At 41.1% G+C, this 21,388-nt stretch overlaps 3 protein-coding genes across 3 annotated transcripts in view; 2 read left to right on the forward strand and 1 right to left on the reverse strand.

Moving 5' to 3' along the window:
• Nucleotides 1-164: 164 nt before the first annotated feature.
• Nucleotides 165-5,800, forward strand: agt (angiotensinogen). Its single transcript, XM_029450143.1, is given in 8 exon segments — nucleotides 165-303; nucleotides 1,675-2,118; nucleotides 2,239-2,605; nucleotides 2,969-3,093; nucleotides 3,219-3,367; nucleotides 5,095-5,131; nucleotides 5,133-5,252; nucleotides 5,344-5,800. Coding segments are annotated over 7 exon segments (1,380 nt in total). The 5' UTR covers nucleotides 165-303; nucleotides 1,675-1,713; the 3' UTR covers nucleotides 5,521-5,800.
• Nucleotides 5,801-6,368: 568 nt separating this feature from the next.
• Nucleotides 6,369-15,849, reverse strand: cog2 (component of oligomeric golgi complex 2). The gene is made up of 18 exons (XM_029450536.1): nucleotides 15,691-15,849; nucleotides 15,139-15,300; nucleotides 14,679-14,744; nucleotides 14,510-14,590; nucleotides 14,125-14,228; nucleotides 13,441-13,549; nucleotides 12,998-13,177; nucleotides 12,787-12,911; nucleotides 12,109-12,235; nucleotides 11,842-11,981; nucleotides 10,776-10,837; nucleotides 10,538-10,689; nucleotides 10,237-10,422; nucleotides 9,978-10,050; nucleotides 8,731-8,873; nucleotides 7,560-7,699; nucleotides 7,204-7,387; nucleotides 6,369-7,034 (listed from the first exon to the last, which is right to left on the reverse strand). The coding sequence occupies exons 1-18, from the start codon at nucleotides 15,745-15,747 to the stop codon at nucleotides 6,807-6,809; spliced, it is 2,319 nt and encodes a 772-aa protein (XP_029306396.1). The 5' UTR covers nucleotides 15,748-15,849; the 3' UTR covers nucleotides 6,369-6,806.
• Nucleotides 15,850-17,711: 1,862 nt separating this feature from the next.
• Nucleotides 17,712-21,388, forward strand: part of pgbd5 (piggyBac transposable element derived 5) — a 28,798-nt gene continuing 25,121 nt past the window's right edge. Inside the window, exon 1 of the mRNA XM_029450216.1 lies at nucleotides 17,712-18,408. Coding sequence (XP_029306076.1) covers nucleotides 18,033-18,408 — 376 coding nt within the window. The 5' untranslated portion in view covers nucleotides 17,712-18,032. The remainder of the gene's footprint in view (nucleotides 18,409-21,388) is intronic.

Raw genomic sequence — 21,388 nt, forward strand, 5'->3', positions numbered from 1 at the left:
TGGCTGTGGTTGTGGAAGTTTAGCTCTCCTTTCACCCCCTCCAGGATGTGCTTGCATCATCCTCCTAAAGTCAACATGTAGAGGGACATTGGGTGGTCTCTGTCGGACCTATTTATCTATAGCAGTAGAGCGTCAGTACAATGCGGGGTATAAGTCATGACAGCAGAGCCCCTGACTCAATGCTGCTTTGGTTAATAAGTAACCAGGGTGGGAGCGCCGAGACTGGCCGGAAGGTTTAAAGTGAGGGAGCAGAGGAGCCAGGACCTCACTCAGCACCTCACTCAGCAGCAGCAGACACACACGGTAAGAGCAAACTTTGATTTGATCTCAGTGATTGCCTTTTGATTGTGTAGTGAATGTAGAAACTCTTCAGACATGAGGGGAAACGTTTGGACTCCTAAAACTGATTTGACTAATCCATTATGTTCTTCAAAACCTAAATGTTCTGAACGTCTCAAACAGTGGTACAAGAAAGCCCCTCTGTCAAACTCTCTTGACAAGCTTTTTAATTTGATTCGAGGGTTATCTTCATAAAAAATAAATAGTACAACTCATTTCTGTAAAGTTGCTACTTAAAGACAAGGTTATAATCAATCACATCATATTTCAAATGTACTCAAAACTCTGGATCTTGACACAAAACATCAGCGATAATGAATCAGACATGTTTTTTTGACCTCTGTCATCAAGTCACCCGGTACACAGGTGGGCTGGTTGCCTATAAGAACATTTGAGTGCATCGGTTTTATTGATAAGAGACCAAGGCCATGTCCTGTGGTACATTTCCAAATAGAGGAAAAATCTAGTGTTTGCTCACCTCTTCCACGAGTCCATCAGTCCACATTTCTGCACGTTCAACTCAAGGGATAAAGTCCTATTTTTGCACAAGAGCATTCACCCAAGTTACTCTCCTCCACAGACATCTAGGTTAACACGGGTTAAAGTGTTCATGAAGGAGAGACAGTTGAGATGACGGTGTTTACTCAGCATGGGAGCTCCAGCAACAAAGTTACAATGAGAACATGTTAAACATCTCAATGAACTTGTCAATTATCTTTTAATAATATAATGTATGTGTACGTAAAGGTTTGTTTTGTAACGTATATCTATTCATTTATCCTAGATTATGTGTTTATCTGTACAGTTATTACAACATAAATGTAGTCCAATGTGTATCATATATTCCAATCAGTGTCCAGAGAGAACAGTTTTGTCTTAATGCAGGGTGTTTACTTTGATGACTGCTTTAACACTCTCAGTTTGTGTACCAGATCTGAAAGCTGCTTTAACAGGATCCAAATAAACAGCAAACAATATCCAAATGAAACGTCCATCTTATTGTAGTCCGTGAACACATACAAACTCGCACACAGACGTCTTCATTATCTATGCGTCTTCTGTTGCTGAGGGTAATGCCTGCTCTCATTCACTCACCAGCAAGAGAGAGCACACACAAAGAGCAATCAATCCATCACTGACATGCCGCTCTATGTCCAATGTTCCTGGTAGCCAATCCTGTCCGAGACGGAAAACCAGATCCAGCCAGATTTTGGACGAAAGCCACACTAATAGTGATGTAGAATTCAGTGCTCACTAAGACTCAAGAGGCAGTTGATGGGTTGATATACTCAAACTAATTAATTGTAAACTAAAAATATCTGTCTCCCTCCACAGAAAGAATCGTTTTAAGTTGACTATCAACCAAAGGTAAAAATGTGGTCGCCTCTCCTAGCCCTCCTACTCTGCGGCTACTTCTCTGGAAGCCAAGCCAACCGCGTCTACGTCCATCCCTTCCATCTCTTTGCTGCCGAGAATGTCAGCTGCGAGACCCTGCAGACGCAGACGTCAAAGCCTCTGGAGACGCTTCCTGTGGCCCCCCTTGATGTTGAAGTCCTGACACCAGACAGCAGGGACCCGTCGAAAGTGGACGCTCAAAGGCAGAACATCACAGAGAGGACGGCGGTCCTGGCAGAGCTGCTGAACTCTCTGGGCCTGAGGATGTACCAGGCCATGAGCAAGCAGCACAGCACCAACACCCTCCTCTCTCCGGTCAACACTTTCGGATCACTCGCCACCCTCTACCTGGGAGCGTCCAAGAAGACAGCGAGCGTGTTCCAGGTCTTTGCTTTTGCTTTTTTCTCCTTGTATAAATAGTCCAAAAGGGTTTTAGGCAAGCAGAACCTGCTGATCTTTTACTCTTTTGAATGCAAAATTTACAATTCGCTCCTTTATTTCCAGCTTCTACTGGGCCTGAGCAGTGGCGCCGACCAAGAGGACTGTGTGTTCTTGTTGGACGGACACAAGGTTCTCAAGACCTTGCAGGGCATTAACTCTCCAGTGGACGACGGGCCGAAAGATGAAATCACCACCCAGGTCTGGACCTTCACTCGCCAGGACGCTCAACTGTCCGAGGACTTTATTCAAGGCACTCAGGACGTCTCCGACACATCGTTCATCCGAGGTGTGGACTTCTCCAAACCTCAAGAGGCCGAGCAGCTGGTGAACAGCTTTATGGAGAAGACATCCGACGGCAGGGTGAAGAACGTCTTCAGAGATCTGAACTCCGGCAGCGACCTTCTGTTTGTTTCTTCCTTCAACTTCCAAGGTCTGTCTCTTCCTCTCTTTTGTTTAGACCACTGTAACATTTATTTTACAGACTACACAGATTGAGATTCATAATTTAAAGTCAAAACTAACATTGTATTTTAGAAGGGTGAACAGATACCACATTTTAAGACTTGCCAGGATGATTCAATTAAATCAAGCCTGGTACTGGAATGTATTTTGCAATACATTCTCAGTACATTTAACATTTAATACACTGTACATGTGCCTGTCAAACACACTTGGATTTATGTAGATGCTGATCTACCAAACTGAAATCCTAGTCATAACAATGTTTTGAGTTTTCTCAATTACTGCACCACCTCACAGTACCTGAATGTGTTCTTTGGTTGCATCTGTTTAGGCAACTGGAGGACAGCTTTTCAACCAGAGAAGACCTCCATGCAGGAGTTTCATCTGGATAATACAACCACAGTGATGGCTCCACTGATGACCCACACGGGTCAGTACCATTACCTCAATGATAAGGTAAATCCTAGTCCAGCAGATCTTTTCATTTGTGTATTTCTGCCATTGAATATTTGCAACTGTACAATACAAGATGTATTTGGGTGAGGATTCATCTGTTATATTTTCCCTTTGTTACCATGAAGGAACAGCGGTGCACAGTTGTGAAGCTGTCTCTGAGCAAACGCTCCTACATGTTGCTGGTCCTGCCTCATGAAGGAGTCAACCTCAATGACATTGAGTCTAAGCTGCTCACTAACGTCATGTCTGACTGGCACCAGAGCCTCCAAGAAGGGTGAGTAGACCCCGATCTGATGGATCAGGAATCTGGTCTGTTATCGTCATTTTATGTGTCCATCCATTTTTAGTTCAGTCAACGTAATGAGACTTCTTGCTCAGTTATAGTATTTTCAGAAGTGTGTATTTCTGTTCAAATTTCACTTTTTGTGTTGAAAAGCTCATTCCATAATTTTAAGGGTGATTTGGGGAATTTACAACTTATTACATGATACTTGTGTAATAGTTACAATTGCAGTTTCAGAATCAGAAAAGTATTTTTTTGTTTTGGTGCAAAACAATAAATACAGGGCAAAAGTCAAGAGACATAATATAAATAGTAAATAAATTACAATAGAAAATATGATCATATTAATTGTTTTACTTATGATTCATAAGTAATTAATCCAACAATCATCATACTAACTTTAATATTTATTACATTTATTATTTTCCATCCCTTTTAGATTTTGAGATTTAAAAAAAGAAACGTTCTTTTCATTACTAGAAACTTTTTGGTTTGACCGTATTTGCAATTTTATCAGCTTCAGGTTAAAGACATACGCCCCTGTCACACAGTTCTGAATGGCAGAAACATGCCGGAGTATATGAAAATTAGCTGAAAATGTGTCCAATACGTCCAACTTTTCCACAGCGGTGTTGTAGCTGACGCATACATAATGAATACATAACAAATTATTATACGCATGTCAAACATTGATAGCTTATCACTTACTTATTTAAAACGTATCAGAGCGTCTGGATAACGGAGCTGGAAAAGTGCCACCTGGTTCACAACATGCTGATGCTGGAGAACGGCTAACATGCTGAACGCTAGCTGTACTGTAGAAACACGTTTAATAAGTTACTCCGTCGTCAGGCATCATCTTAACATAGGGTAGGAATAGGTTATCCACTCGTTATCAATAAGTTGGCTGTAGGATTCACTGCCAGCCGACGTAGCCTATATCTAACGTACCTCTAACGTAGTTACGTAGGTATTCACGTACTGTATTCACCTACTGTAGTCACGTAGGTATTCACGTAGGTATTCACGTACTGTATTCACCTACTGTAGTCACGTAGGTATTCACGTAGGTATTCACGTACTATATTCACCTACTGTAGTCACGTAGGTATTTACAAACTATATTTACGTAGGTAAATATTCAACTACATATTCCGTATTCACGTATGTCTAACGTAACGTAACGTCTGCATATCTTATGAAGCACACGTCGGGTACGTTCTGGTAATTTTGAACATGCTCAAAACATCAGCGTTCAACAACGCACCCCAGCGTAACACAGTGAGCTCTTAACGAATGCTACTTATACCTTACCTTATATCAACGTACACCAGCGTGTTGCCGATATTTTGTATACGCCATATTTTTGTATATCTTATGCATTCGTCTGATACATCTTGTATAAGTAAGTGATACTCTATCAATAGGTTAGACATGCGTATCTGTATATGTTCACTTTTCTGATCCGATCCAATGAAAAGTTGGACGTATTTGGACTCTGACACATTTTCGTATGCGCCGGCAGACGTTTCTGTCATACGGATATGTGTGACAGGGCCTTTAGCTAGTAATTGTCTATCAGTTAATCAATAATGTGTCAACGTTGAGCAAATGTGGGTAAAGATTTTTAAGGAAAGAGAGAGTTGGGTACACGTCCATGTCAGTTCAAACACTTTTCATTTTAAAACTTTAATTCTCTGTCCATCCCCCCCCCCCAGTCTGTTGGAGCTGTCTCTCCCAAAGTTCTCCATGATCTTCTGTGAGTGATCTGCATGACCTGCTGACCAACATGGATCCAGAAATTGAGGCCAAGTTGTTGGGCTCCGAGGCTGAGTTCAGCCAACTCAGCAACATCAAACCCTTCACTATAGATAAGGTGAACTAGATGATCTTGTCATATACTTTTTTTTTAAAAACACTCACTGTGTGTGTTTGCATCGTCAACAAATCTCTCTTTGTCCCCTCAGGCGGTCAACAAGGTGTCGTTTGAGATGTCAGACGACGGAGCAGAACTTCAGGACAAGATCCAGGAAGCGGGCGTCATTCTGAAACTGTCCATCAATCGGCCGTTCTTCTTTTCTGTCATAGAGGAAGGTTCTAACGCCATCCTCATGCTGGGCAAGATCACCAATCCCACACTGTAAAGTTATATAGTACTTGAAAGCTCATTAAGAATAGATCCTTGTTTTCCAGCTGAGGAATGAAGCACGACCTCGCTCACCACCTAGCTGATCTCTGGACTGCCGGGGAGATCTGTCTCAGTATTTATGAAAAGCTGTTACTTTAAGTTGTTTTCAAGCAGCTTGTTAAAAATCCTAATTAGTTTTTTTTCCTATAAAATTTATTATAGCAGAGTTCTGTACAGTATTTTTCAGTAGAGTAGGTACAGTAACCACAATTCTCTATGACAAATGACTAATAAGTTGTATATTGTAACTAAGAGTCTATTTTTGTTTTGTTACGATTTGTGATGCTGAAATAAAACATTTGTATCCCAATATAGTTTGAAAGTTGTTTTTCATCAGTTTCAGAGAAGAAGCTTACTCAGCTTCTTTCTGTGCATAAGATTATTAATTACTTGAGAAATAAGTGTCCTTGTCCCACAATCAATATAACTTTGCAACTAAACCAAAGAATAAGACTAATAACAGAACAAACTATCACTGATCTACAAAATATTTATTTATTTATTAATGTAGCCAATTGCAAATGAGAAAATCTGTAACAAAGTTTTAAGGATTCCTAGGTTGAAAATGCGGTCATTGTAGTAGCAATATATAATATTACATCTTACTCATAAATATGAATCAAATCATGAATTCATGTGGAACTAGGCATATTAGTATTAGACCAGGAAAAGAAGAAAAGAAAAAGCCACATTTTAGTTTTTATTAAACCAAAGTTTGACTTTCTGGTTCTGGTTCATCTGTAGCAGGGAAAAGGTGTATGCAGTGCAAACTTGTATCTTTATTAAAAACACACACAAATTCAACACTGTATCGAAGTTCTTTATTTTATTCCCAAGTTAATTATATTATACAACTTAAATTTGAACAAAAATGTACATATAAGACACAAACAGACTTCTTTATTTGAGATGAATCCTTCACCAAGTAGTAGAAATTATACGAATATTGTTTGATTCTTCAAAATGATTTTTTTAAGACTTGTTATGCAACGTTCTGGCCCAACATATGATTGGTATAATCATGTTCTATAGAGCAGTGCATATCACCAGCATCAGTCATTTTGTGGAAACATCTCCTGTACCATGCGGTCCCTTTTATTCACTGCCTACAGCAGGACACACATGAGGACTCAGTCTCACTGTAGTTTCTCTGGTAATGTACAACTTAATCAGACACCACTCTGGCAGATTCCTGATGTTAAATATTTGATCTGCATTAAGATCAAAACTATTTCAGTAGTGTCAACTCTTGTTATACATTCTTTGTGGCCTGATCGACACACTGTTACCAGACCTTGACTTTAGCCTGGACAGGGACAACGTCTTCAGGAAATGCAGCATGTTTGTAGGTTTCAGCGACTGTGGCGTCTTTACTGGTTCTATACAGCGAGCTCTCGGGCTTCCTGTCACCAGGTCCATCAGAGTGGAGAACATGGAGATGTCACTTGGCTGTAAACCCATATTCTTGATCTGAGACACACAGAGCAGGGAATAATCAAAAAAACATTTCCGATGAGACTGATGTTTGAACAGAACTTAGTAGCAGTTCACTTCAGCAATATTTGTGTAAAGTATGTTTTTGACTGATTATTCGTCACATGTTTAAAGTATTTGTCTCCACTCATCAAACTCCGCCTACCTGTTCCCCCAGGTATTCCACGTCCAGTGCCAACTGAAGTCGGATCTTGCTGTCGTCTGTGGGTCCACCGTTTGCTCCTGCCGTGGAAGTCAGGCTCGCACCCTTTCTGGCTTGTTTCAATCGCTTCAGACTCTCCTCCATCTTTCTCACCGAGCTCAGCACCTCTGAGATGGTCTCAAAGTACCTGAGCAAAAGAAAGTGAAGGTGGGAAACACAAACTTTGAGGGTGGCAGCTGGAAAGATTTATAAATGGAAATGACATTAAATGGAGTAGCTCAGACTCAGGCCACACATTTTCATTCGATCACACTGGTCATGTATCCTGGTCTATTTGTGTTTGCAGGTGTGTGTCTTACCTCTGTGTGCAGTCGGACAGTGCAACTTGCAGCCACTCTTTAGCTGTAGAGGGGTTGACCAGCCCCGTGGAGTCAGTCAGTAACTGAAGTAACGGCCGTAAGGCGTTGTCCATGTAGGCGGATGCACGCACCGGCAGATCCTAAACACATTGGTAGTAAAGATTTCAATATCTGCTTGGGTTAAAGATCTCTGAATTTGAAGCATTTTCTCATGTTGAGGATACCGAGAGGTTGATATCCTGTCCAAATCTGTCTCAACATCTCCAGACGAATACTCCGCTCTATTAAACTATTATAGTAAAACTATGTTTTTGGCTATAACTTCTTAATGTAGAGCCATGCAGTTACTCAGTTATACCGAAATTGCTTTCCAACAATTCGATGTACGTGTAAAGTGAGTAAAGGAAAATATGAATAAAGAATCAGATTCCGTATCAGCAGATACTTCAAGGACTTAGATCACATTTAAGGGGCAATGAAACTTGATGGAGACATCTTTATTCAATGGATATCAGTGTCTGTATGCTAGGAGTGCTTCCCCTATATTCACTCTGCAATATTTTTTCCAAATAGCGTGAAATTTGCAAATAATGCTACAGAAAATGTTGATTAATTAGGAAACACAATATGGTAAATGCAGCTAAACACAGTTCAGCGGTGCTGTAGTGAAGAGGTGATGCTAGTGGCCATGAGGCTAACTGTGAGTGAGCAAGTGAGGGGAGAATGAATGAAAGAATGAGCATGTCTGACACTAACTGGAGAGTAGGTGCAGTAAAAGTCAAACTTCTATTTCTAAGGTCAATTATGAACCTTTAGGCTCAACGATGTGCTTCACATACAAGCAATCTGTTAAAAGTGTGCCCTGCCTTACACTGAAACATTATTTAGTTCATTAGCATGCGGTGTTAATCATGTCTAGATTTCATTCATGTATTAACATGCATAATGACTCAGAGTTTCATCAAAATCTGGCCGGTCAATGCGTTTCAAAAGGTGAACTTCTGACCTTTAATTGTAGCATTTCAATGAGTAAAAGTATAGTTCCATGTTCTTTAGCCCTCTAGGTTTTGTCTAAGTCAGATACACCAAGGTTTCCTCCAAGATATGTTATGAGAGAAGGTTATATGATGAAATCTATAAGGAACACATCCGTGTGTGCAGCTTCACTGACCTTATTGGTCCTGCGGTACAGTCGTGGGATCTCAGAGGCATTCTTCAGGAAGCGGCAACAGCGTTCGGTCAGATGCTGGGTCATCTTGGTCTTCAGAGTGGGAATGCTACTTGACAGGAAATCCTTGGAATCCATTAGAGCATCTGTCACAGAAGAGAGTACTATTAAATGCAAAAGTACACACCTGAATTACCCTGGTGCTGAAGCAGAGGACAGTGGAAAAAACCAAGAGCCAAGGAATGATTCGACTGAAGAGCCAACGTCCTGCTCTAAAGCCTGTGAATGGTTTCATATTTAAATGTCAGTGAACACTAGCTCCTCTGCCGGGTGAGTGTGCTGTGCAGAGGGTGGTGGGCGTTGTCCAGGATGAATGACAGTTTATCAAGGGTCCTTATCTCTGCTACTGTCACCAGGGAGTCCAGCTCTGTGCCCACTACAGAGCCAGCCCTCCTCACCAGTCTGTCCAGCCGCCCAGCGTCCCTCTTCTTGCTGCTTACCTCCCCAACACACTACAGCATAGAAGAGAGCGCTGGCCACCACAGACTGGTAGAACATCAACAGTAGTTTTTTTTGCAGATTTTGAAGGACCCCAGCCTTCTCAGGAAGTACAGATACCTAAATCCAATAACTATCCAATAACTAAACTCCTCCAAAAAGATTTTACATTTGTAGTGGAAAACATTACACATATAAATCAGTAAGAATGACCACAGTCTCAACTGAGTTACAGAAGTCCTTCACTATTCAAGCTAACAGCAAAGCTCACACCTCTTGACAAGACCGGTTGTTCAGGTGGCTTTAGATTCTTCCCTAACCTATAGGATTATGGCACATGTTGCAAACTCCTCATATTATCAGGTCTGTATAAAACACTTCATCTCAACCTTTGGTAAATCAATGGTTGCTCCTCTTGAATCTAGTTACAAGTGACAAGTTGTTTTTGAATGATTTGATTTGAATATACATCCTGAAAGTCCAACACATGAACAGTGCATGTATCCACTATGCCAGTTTGCTTGTACTGTTCATTTTCTGAAAGCTTCTAAGATCAATTAGCCTACTCGAAAAGTATAAATGCTGTCGATTTGAAAACAACGACTCTGTTTAAATGTATATAAGAGAAACACTTAACGCCTCACAACAGGTGTTAAATCCTCCTTCTTCCTCATTCCCTCACAAAACATTGCAGAGTAAGATAAAGCACATACTGCAAAGTAAGTGAGAAGCTAAAATGACTTCCATCTTACCTTCCACTATAGCAAAGTTTTTGAATCCGATAGCTTCTAACCGTTGTCTGACCATCTCTGACAACTCTGGTATCTGAGAGAAAGACAAGCAAGCGGTCAGTGAGGAAACAATTAAGTGGAAACCATTAGAAAATTCTCAAAATGGAAAACTCTGTTAACCCCCGTAAGTATAAAATGTAAAAGATGTAAGTAACACATGTAAATATATGTAGTGTGTGTGTGTGTGTGTGTGTGTGTGTGTGTGTGTGTGTGTGTGTACCTGCTCCTGCAGCTTTTGGATGTCAGCTGCAATGTAGACCAGCTGTTTGGTGGACAGCGAGGCGGGACTCCCACTCTCACTGCCGCCCTCATCCATTGACGTTCGGCTGGAGGTGGAGGAGGCCGAGCTCGGCAGAGGCCTGGTCGGCTCTTTAGTTAACTCAGTGGTTGGAGTCTTAGTCAGCACCTGTGCGGACACCGATCAAGATGAGAAACAAGAGAAAGCAACGTGGCTATTAATTTGCTTATTGCTTTGTTGGAATTACTGCTCTAAAGTCCTCCTCTGGTTTATTTAAGCTTACCTCGTCAAGAAACTTGGCATATCGCGCGTAGAGCTGCAGCGTGAGCCTCCAGAAGCGATGGGCCAGAGGGGACACGTAGACTTTGTCTGACCAACATCTCATGAGGCAGGACCACAACACCTCAGATACCTGCAGGTGGTATGCACTGCCAGCTGGGCATGAACACACACAGATAAGTTACTGCGGGTAAAGTATTTGGTGCACACTGGCGCTCATGATATAGAAAAATAATTCCTACCTGGTGCTGCCTCAAGTCCATCACTGATGGCGTTCTCCAGACTTCCTGCGATTTCCTTGTACCTGGAAAAGCCACGAGACAAAACAATCAATGTGTTATCAGCTCATTTCATGCATCAGCTCTGATATGCACATGCTCATGACGTGTTACACCACTGTGTGCGTTGGAAATCATGGACTTTCTAGAAAAGCTGAACTGTGCAGGTTTGTGTTGTGAAATGAGCCCTAATCTTTACAGTGTGTGCGTTTGTGGGGGCGGGAGGAGGTGGACACACAGTGGACAATTTCTCTACTTTTCCATACAGATCAATAGCCATTCAGTCAAGGTCCAGTGTCATGTTTATGGGCTATGTTTAGTAATAGGCTGACACACATCCTCAGTTTAGCTTCTTATCATCATTCTTTATGAAACTCACACGCAGTTGTTCAACATCTACCAACTTGTGTTTTCCCCCTAACAAATGCTGGCAGGCCGTCATTTCTCGTGTCCTTAAAAATACATGCTGTGCACATATTCCACCTTCACCAATGTCCGACTATATTCATTCAAACACACGTGTTACCCACGCGGTTGTGTATATGTATGAGTTTTATTCTAAACCAAAATATCTTGAGGGAATAGTTTGACATAATATGCTGACTTGAATATCGAATGTCGGACTGTCAGAGTCGGAAAGTTACAGAAAATGTTCGGACACAACCTCCCCTGATCCGATATCACAAAGGTTTAGTACACATAACCCCTAACACCACAAACGGGTGTGTTACACTTCAGGTAGGTTAGCTGCCTCCCTCTGTTTCCATGAGAGCACACATGAGAGTGAAATTGATCCTCTCAGAATAACCTAATCAGGAAGGCAAATAAGCGTGTTTCCAAAAATATCAAACAATTCCCTGAAATAAAGTATTTGTATAGTTTTTGTACAAATGAGAACCATAGCTAAGTTTATACAGCATGTTGAAGTCAAACTTCCAACATGATTTTAAGTGTCTACTTATAAAGAGACATGGGGGTGCCCTGTACATAACTGTACGCAGATTATAGCTCGCATTGAGGTAATATGCACCGTAGTTGGAAGTAGACAGGCAGGTTCCATTTGTTGTGGAAGAGGGTATATGAGGGGTGAACTCTCAGTCTCTTCACACTGGCCTGCGAGCTGCACTGACGCTCAAACTTCCGCACAAACTCCATACTCGCGCTGTAACGCTAGAAAGGAAGATAAAGAGTCCACAGAAAACACACACAGGTGAAACTACTCAATCCAACGCTGAATTATGCGACACAAAACGTTTACTGAGTGAATGCTTTTGCAACTGTGTCACTGTGGATGTACCTCAAAGAATATGTCGGGGTTTCCAGGGTTGAAGAGGTAGGCCAACCTCTCCTCTATCCCTTTGATCATCTCCGGCCACACAGAGTTCACCAGGAAATCATAACCTGGCACCATGTCAGATTTGTCACTGAAAAGAAAGGGAACATCAGCACATTAAAAAACGATTTATATCATCTGCTTTGGTCACTACTCTAGGAAAATCTAGGAATACATGATGCATGGTAATTCTATTAATATATGAATACAAAATAAATACATATCAAAAGTGAGCGGTCAATATGCAGAATGAAAGCAGACAATTTGCTTTTCTAATAGGAGGCAACAGGATTTCAAAGCACAACAAAGAGTTGGAAGACAATGGAGTAGAAGCGCTGCGGGGCCTTTGTGGTGATCACATACAGGTGCTCTTTGGATCCTTTGCTTATTCCATCTTGTGAAGGGCTCAATGCATGGGAGGGATGTGGTCTCATATACAGTATATTAAATAAATATGGTCATTTTAAATACATATGGCCATGTAAAATAAAAGTGCCTGCCAGTGTGCCTTTTGCAGTTTATGTGTTTTTGAGAACACTCTCCACCCATGCAATGAGCCCTTCACGAGATGGAACAAACAATAAAGAGCTGCTTGATTTATGCATGCTTTGAATGAATGTACCTCCATGATAACATCCCTACCTGGATTTGGCTCCTCCAGTCACCTCTCTTAGCAGTCTACAGTGATGAGGAACAAACTCCAGCAGTCTAGAGTACATCAACTGGAGACCATTCGGACTGGACTTCACCACCTCTTCTACTATCACCTAAAATAAGGAGAGGAGAGGATATTCTGTTAAACTTGAAATTCCCTTGGATCTACAGTATATTAAAACATGTGTGGTATGTTTACCTGGTCCATGTATGGCTTGACCAACACCTGTCCTACCAGGCCCTCGGCATCTCGAGTCTTGTCTACGGTGGCATACGTCCTCAGGCAGTGACGCACCATGACCAGGTTGGATGTTTGCAGACCCTCGATCAGCACGCCCTCCAGAGACTGCTGCAGCATGGAGGTGATCCCTGCAATACGCTGGCAGAGGACATAACCAAATATCAAACAGAGGATATTCCAGCAAACACACAAACTACGTGAATCATCTGTATCAATGTGAAAACTAGGATTAAATATATTGGAGATATTTCTCTATTCCTTACCAGAAGGACTGCACAGAAGCTGATTATCTTTGTCAGTTAACTACATGACTGATGGATTGACCGACAATTGAAGCCAGACAGACAAACTGACTCTTTAACTTTATCAGCTGTTTGCCTGATTGACCCGTTAAAACTTACAGGTCTGACTTTGTCCAGTAGGGGCATGCCTTTGCTCTGTACAGCGTGGAACTGCAGCTGGTTGAATTCTGTAGCAATCCTCTCCAGGACCTGACCTGCTAACAAGGGACTGTACATAGACAGAGAGGCAGAAGTCAGACACAATGACTTAGTGCTACATTCCTGCAGTTATCAAGTTTATACAATTTGAACCTCTGGCATATGGCTGGGTGGAGATATGGAGAAAATCAAATATACGATATTTTTCACCAAATACCTCGATAATGCGATGATATTATAAGGTCGACTATCGGTGCCTTCACAAAATATTTACACAATGACGTTTTTTATAAATAATCATCAGTAATGTGGATATTATTACTAGTTGGGTAAAGGCAAATAATATAACAGCTGGTAAGAAAATTACATCACTTAACTGTAATGTAAGACGATATCTAGTCAGATATCATAATATCAATATAGATATTTTACCAAGCCAACCTGTGCTCAAGATTACAAATTAGAATTTCACACTGGACCGCTTATCTAATTTCACTATGGACATCCTATTTGTGATACCTGGTTAATCCGAATGTTCAAGTGCATATATTGAAACTGCCATTACTTGGTAAATGACCTGCCCACATTAAATAAGTTATCTATGAAGTGATACCAGTGAGTTAGTAGCACAGGTCAGTTTCCCACCTGCTGTTTTCCAGGGAGTTGGATTCCTTGGAGTTCTGCGAGTAGAGGATCTTCTCAATCTTCTCCACTGAGCGCACCACCTGAATCAGCCTCAATACACACACCTGATGGATGCGATAACAAAAGGAAGATATTAATGAATTGACATCCGTCTACTGTTGCATGTTATCAAGTTGGAAAACTAGTACTGCTATGAAATCATTTAAAAACAGGTTAATCATCTGTATTGCACCAAATATAGCTTGTTGAAGCAATATTAAGTTCACAATTTGGCAAGGACTTGCCATACTATAGAGCATTGTAAAGGTGATCATAAAATATATTTAATAATGAAGAGTAAATATGATCAAATGATGAAGTGAAGCTAGAAGATGAAGAGCCAAACCTTTTTTTTCTGCAGATCTTCCTGTTTGGTTAGCTGGTTGTCTATAGCCTGAATCACCTCACTCACACAGGACCGCAGACTCTGCAACAGATACCATCCAGAAACACGCATGAACACTCTGTGGCAGGGATTAATCAAAGTTTACAGTATACGGAATAAGAACACATACCATAACCTCCTCTCGTAACTGTCCCAATGGCACAGAAAGCTGATTGAGGGCTTTGTCCATGCCCACCTGATACGAGGCAAAAGAGGTCTTGGATTATAAAAAGTCTACTGTCACACCAACACTAACAATGTATATAATATAAGATCCTTTTACACAATAAACGTAATTGACTATATGAATAATGAGAAACCTAAAGCAAAACTACATTGAATAAAAGACAAAGCTAAGAAATGCTACTGCTGCAGTTTCATGCCAACATTCTTCCGATTCATAGGTTGGACATATACAAAAAACAATCAGTTAACAAGTTTATAATTAAGATGAAGCTTGCCTTTTGGACATTGTATAGAGAATATTTCTCAATAGACCACTGATTTCTAATCGCCCTTTCTGTTTCCTGTGGACTACAAGCTGCTGATTGTAAAGTCCAAAATGCACAGCCACATTAATTACAACTGACCAAATTGGTGGAGAGGTTAACAAAGTCGGCATAGTCCTTGTTGATGAGCTCCACCATGGCTGTTTTCAGCAGCTTGTAATACAGCTCCAGGTCCTCCCTCATCTCCTCCAGCTGGACCTGCTTCCGACACTCCGACACAAACTGGTCAACGTCAAAGTCATCCTGCAGAAAGAGAGACAACAGACAGCTACTTCAGCCAGATCGAAAGGATACAGACACATTTATATAACAGCAGCCAGCCATGTATACAACAACACCCAGCGTTACTAAGTGACAGCCTAAAAATACAAATCCAGGCACTTAAACATAATGAACACATTTTACTCCTATAATGGTTCATGTACAGTAACGGTGACGTGTCCGACATGAACAACATTAGCTATGAACGTGTAGTTGTACCAAACGTGTATTAACTGTGCTAGGTATCTTTATTCAATAACAAAAATTGAAGGTTTGAGTGACAGTCCAGTATGAACAGTCAACTAGCTAATGCTAGCTAGTTTAACAGCATACGCAATGGTTAGCGCGTTAAGAAACGTAACGGATTTGTACCTTCATAAAAACATCCTTGTCGAAGCACAAAGAATCTGGTCCCTTTGGTAGATTCATGTTGAATTATAAAACACAGCTACAACAGACACAAAAAAAAATGTCAGAAGCCTCCAGCTAGCTACTGACACCAGGCTTCCGCAAACATGGCAAGTGCACCAACGAGGAAGAAGAGACTGGAGGACTACTGATACTTCAGCGCCCCCTGGAGGCAAGATGAGGTACATTTACTGAGGCATGGCTAGGTTGATGCTTCTCACCATCAAAACGTTTTAATTTAACATTCATTGCTTTTTTAAAGGAAGAAAGAATACCTAAGAAAGAAAGAACGAAATAACTAGTATGACTATTATTGTATTCTGCTGTTTTCATCCCTGTATATATATTTATTATATCCCAATGTGCATATACATTTACTTCATTCCTGTTTACATTCAGTATATTCATCTGCAATACTATCTACCACAAGGGTTATAACTTTATTGTATGTATTATTTATGTAAATATTTCAGTCCTATATTTCAACTTGCACTATTGTATGTCTTAGATTCTCATTTTGCTTTTACTTTTTATATCATTTTATTTTTATAATATACATATTTAATGATCATTGTTGGAGGGAGCCTGAGATCCAAGATGTTCATTGCAAATGACTGAAAGAAGGAAAGAAAGAAAGAAAGAAAGAAAGAAAGAAAGAAAGAAAGAAAGAACGATGTTATGGAAATTTAACTATAAGCACGCAGAAATAAAACACACAAAGCATTTGACCAGTTTGAAGCAATGATATAATTACCAACATATAACACTTATTACATTCCATAGAGAGGGGTCAAGAAAGATTGATCTATCTCTCAACAAGTTACAGAAGTCCTTCACTATTTATGCTCACAAAGCTCACACCTCTTTACTTGACTGGTTGTTTCGGTGGCCTGAGGTTCTTCACTAACCTATAGGATCATGGCACATGTTGCACACTCACCAGTTTATCACATCATTGTTTAAGGTCACTGTATAAAAACTGAACTGTAATGTAATAAAACACTTAACCTCAACCTTTGGTAAATCAATGGTTGCTTACTCTTCAATCTAATTACAAGTGACTGTCCTGTTATCTTTGACTGATTTGATTTAATAAATAAAAGTATAAATTAGGAATAATAAATGCATTTTGCTTTTACAGAAAAGAAAAAACGAAAGAAAGAAAGAAATAAATCATTAGGGTACCAAGTATTTTTGATAATGTTTATGGCCATCAGGGCAGGATGTTACATAATACACGGATGCTGCCCCCCAGCTGGGCAATACAGGCTACATAATAATGACCCTGCCAACCAGCAAATTCTGGTAATCCTGTGCTTAAATGTTTTTTTGTTTTTTTTTAACTCAAATGAACTGATGATGATGAGATAAATTAGTTTATTCATTATTTGATTTAAGATGTTTTTAAGCATTTCCATACCAACTGACCTTTGTCTGTACCATATCCACCTGCACAGAAAACATTGGCAGGAAGACAACGCCATTTCTCCTTACAGACTTGCAGGTTAATATTTAATGTTTAACTTAAAAACTAGTAATGTCTAATTTTACAACATAGGACTACTTAATTTTATTCATCAGACTTAAATTTAACAACAATCACTGGATAATGGAGCTGATAATAAATGTTAATAATTTGGCCCAAACAATAGTATCGCCTACTATGTATCTCTTTTTCAATATACAATATATTCCCATCATCATGCCTCTAGATATGATATTTATTGTATTGCATTTTATTTTCATTGCTTCTATCCTGCTATGCTATTATTTTCTGTGTCCAACATTATTATTATATTGTTTATTACCAGTAATCATCATAATTGTTCCACATCTTAGCTCCGCCGCACCAGCAGCCGGTCCTCTCTAAGTTTGGATGAGAAAATGCATCTTATTGGATGACAGGGCAGGGCTGTGGTGTCAGGTGATGCAGCGGCAGCCACTATTCCCTCTATTTTCTCTCGTTGTGGAGAAATCACTGGTCTCTCAACCCGGATGCTGTGCCACTACTATCGATAATTTTGCCCAGTGCGCAGCGATGTAGGCAGAGCAAGGGGGCGGAAAGATTTCAGTACCCTTGAAGCGGACAGCTCTCCCCGGATCTACACGCTTTTGACCGCCGGGCTCCGCATCCAAGCCTGGAGGGTAGGCAGGATTCATACCTAAAACTGGGGGGAAATTTAGCTTTCACATTAACTGCTCTTGCAACATCGTGACCACTTGCATGCCGCTGAAGCCGTAGTGGAAGGTTGAGAAAGAGGGAGGAAGAAAGAGAAAAGGGGAACAGAGCATCACTACAGAGAGAGATGGCGGAGTGCGGGCTGAAGGCGCTGTCTCTCCTGGAAGCGGCCCGCTCCCGGTACGAGAGCCTGCAGATATCCGACGATGTGTTCGGCGAGTCCGGGGATGACAGCAGCGATAATCCCTTCTACAGCACCTCCGGAGACTCCGACTCCGACAACTACATAGCCGAGGAGGACCAGCACCACCACCAGCACCAGCACCAGCAACTAAAACGGGGCGATAAGGAGACCAGCGGACACCGTGGGGGATCAGGAGGTGGTGGCAGCGGGAGCAGCGGAACCGGTCCCCCGGGCGCCCTGTCCCGTAGTCAGGCAGAGGAGGAGGGCTGGACGGAGACTCTGCAGGATGTCACGGTGCCGCCGTTCAAAGAGACATATGGTGAGACGTGATGCACGACAACACGAATAAGGTCATTTGTGGAGGAATTGTGTGTGTGATAGACAGACATGTAGACATTGTAGTCCACGTTCATGTTTGTCAGGTCAGACAGGCCATTTATGTGGTTCTGGTGCCAAAACAGCACACAAAAGGCTCTTGCTTTGGAACAACTGGATGCTTGTTTCATTGTCGGTGTGTGTGCGCGTGCATTTTAGTGAGTGAGTGACAGAGAGAAGCATGACTCTGCATCGCTAATTGAGTATCAAGTTATCAACAAACGCTTAGCCTTTGATACTTCACCCCTTGGTGCTGTGGTTCACATGCTGGCCTGGTTGTTCATGTTTCAGGGTAGGGCAGGGAGACATGCTGTTTAATTTAGAGAGTCAGCATGACGTCTCTCCTGGTTCTACACACATATGCACACACATTACATAAAGCATAGTGTACTGTAGGCCTATGAATGCAGAATACATGCACAAAATGCACGCATGCTGGCATCGAGTTACTTACACAGAACTTATAACTGTATTAACATGAAACACAGGCTCAAGGCACTCGGATTTTGGTTGCACACTTTCTCTTTGTGTGTGTGTGTGTGTGTGTGTGTGTGTGTGTGTGTGTGTGTGTGTGTGTGTATGTGTGAGTGAATCGTGACAGCTAAACAGCACTGTGCACCCACACTATCTCTTTGTCTCATTCTGTCTTTGTGATAAATGCCCAAAAGCATTCTGTTTAAAACCCACTGCTAGCCAACGTGTACCACGCTGTCAGCCTGTCTGTCTCTTCTTCAGAACAGTTTTTATCCATTTATCTATCACTTTACACTATACAGCATGCAGCAGGGAGTGCGGTTTGGTCTTATAGTGCAGCGCCTTCTGTCAGGCTTCGTTTTGGATTTGTCCTTCTCTCCCATAATTTCTGCCTCAGCTGAAGCAACAGCAATTGGTGGAAATGCCATCCTGTATCCACTGAGACATGTTGCACTGTGGCACCCTTGGAGGTGAATTGGCATGTAGCAGATATGGACCAAGCTCCATTCTGCTCATGGAAACACACATTGTAGTATTCATATAGAAATATATAAAAGCACAGGCACACACTTGAATTTAGGAAAAGTAAGGAGGAAACCACTGGAAATTATGCAAACTGCATTGGTTGTATGCAAAGATTTATTTTTGCAAGCTGTTTTAATGCCAACAGAAAAATATACTGCCTCAGAATTCAAAATAAAAGACCTGATACGATCATGAGATCAGATAAAAGTTTTATATTATTGTGTTTGATGTTGGTATGGCTCTCCGAATTGAAAGTGGTGGCGTTGGCTTGTCACAGGAAAGCAGGATTACCGAGCAGGACACCAAACAAAACCCGCAACAGCTCTGTTTACTTATGTCCATGTTCCATATTCAAAGAGTTTTCCGCCAGCTTGGTTATCCAGCTAACTTCAGTAATCCTGCTTTGGAAGACAGTTCCCAGATATGGAGTGGGGCCTATTCCACTTAACCAAAAATAATCCAAACCAGATTTAGCTGAGTTTGGGTAACATACAGGGTTCTTTGGTGAGGTTGCAGGATGTTCTGTAACACATCCAGCTCTGTCCTGCTCTATTTGTCTTTTGTTGTGGTCTGTTGACCTAAGCTTGAGAGGCAGCAGGTGTGTCTGTCTACTTTGTACAGCCTGGTCTGGTTTGTAAAGATACAGTTAGTGTCTGTTTGCACAAGCACAGCCAGTGTGGGTGTGGTCCCGCCATCTTGCATCAGGGCTGAGATGATTTAGAGCTGCCTGGCTGGATGGAAGCAGGACTGCCAGGGAGCATAATCACACTTCAGAACTCAAGTGGCCAAGAGCTTACTCTGATTTTATCGGCACCGAGCAGTTAAGATCGACTGCATCCTGAGCATCAGCATATCTACATAAATATGTTTCTATGGCATGGGATAGGAAGCTGCTTAAGCTAGATGAGGTTTCCTCCCAAGGTGGACTCAGTGAAAATATGAACATATCATCAGTGACATTTTTATCACATGTCTGGATTTCTCTGTCTAGCTCTCTACCAACCTTTTTCTCACCTGTCTGTCTCCCTGTCCATTTCTCTGTCTCTGTGTCTTACTGTCTAGCTGTGACAGTGCTGACACAGACACAGTACTAATGTGACAGCTCCACTACTTGAAGACTGTGCACCTCGTACATAAATAATCAGCCACCATCAGAAAGCATCTAGTCAACCTCATGCAAACTCCAAATTCTCCTTGGTTTTGAACCAGTATTTGGTTTGAAATCACTTGCAGGGAGTTGTGGTTTACCCAAGGTCATACGTGATGTGCTATGTTCATCTCAGCGAGAGACTGTTTCCCCTGCAGTGTGAGGGGTTGAGGCAGAGGACCAAATCAAGGATTATGAAGCATACATCCACATCTCAGATTATATAACCTCCTTATCATGATGTTCAAGGGAATTAAAGAGATATTATTCATTCCCTTTGCTGGGCATGTCCAATAGATTACTGGTGCTCTCCATATGTCAGTTTATCTGCTTGACTGTGTATCTCTGATTGTGTCTGGTCTGCATGTTGCCTCTTACCATTTTGAAAAAAAAATTACACAGACACAAAGGGAAATGTGCATGTGCAAGGTATATTTACTGGCTGTTTGACGAGCAGGGATGCATGACTGACTCTTTAACACACACTCGTCCAAATATCCACAAAATAATAAAGAATAAAACCAAAACAAAAGACACACATTTAATCCAACATGGGGCATTAACAAAATACATATTGGAATGAAATAAAAATAATCGATAAATAGCATATAAAACAAATAAGATGTTATGCATGACTCAGGAAAAAAACACTGAAAGGTAAACTCATTTCCAAAATGGTCTATTTACTTACAGTGGAATTGTATTGATAAGTAATACTACAACAAGTAAAGAAAATAAAGGAAAAACTGTGAAAAATGTGATGTTCATGTTTTCATTG

Source organism: Cottoperca gobio, chromosome 15 (genome assembly GCF_900634415.1).
Source record: "Cottoperca gobio chromosome 15, fCotGob3.1, whole genome shotgun sequence".
In the NCBI taxonomy this organism is placed as follows: Eukaryota; Metazoa; Chordata; class Actinopteri; order Perciformes; family Bovichtidae; genus Cottoperca; species Cottoperca gobio.

Bases quoted from the DNA above. Each gene is read 5' to 3' on its own strand.
- cog2 (XM_029450536.1), bottom strand. From the start codon at position 15,747: ATGAATCTACCAAAGGGACCAGATTCTTTGTGCTTCGACAAGGATGTT. The intron at 10,051-10,236 runs GTACACACACAC...TCTTTCTCTCAG, and splicing joins TCCAAAAGCTGCAGGAGCAG to ATACCAGAGTTGTCAGAGAT. The intron at 7,035-7,203 runs GTAGGCGGAGTT...TGTGTGTCTCAG, and splicing joins TGGAATACCTGGGGGAACAG to ATCAAGAATATGGGTTTACA.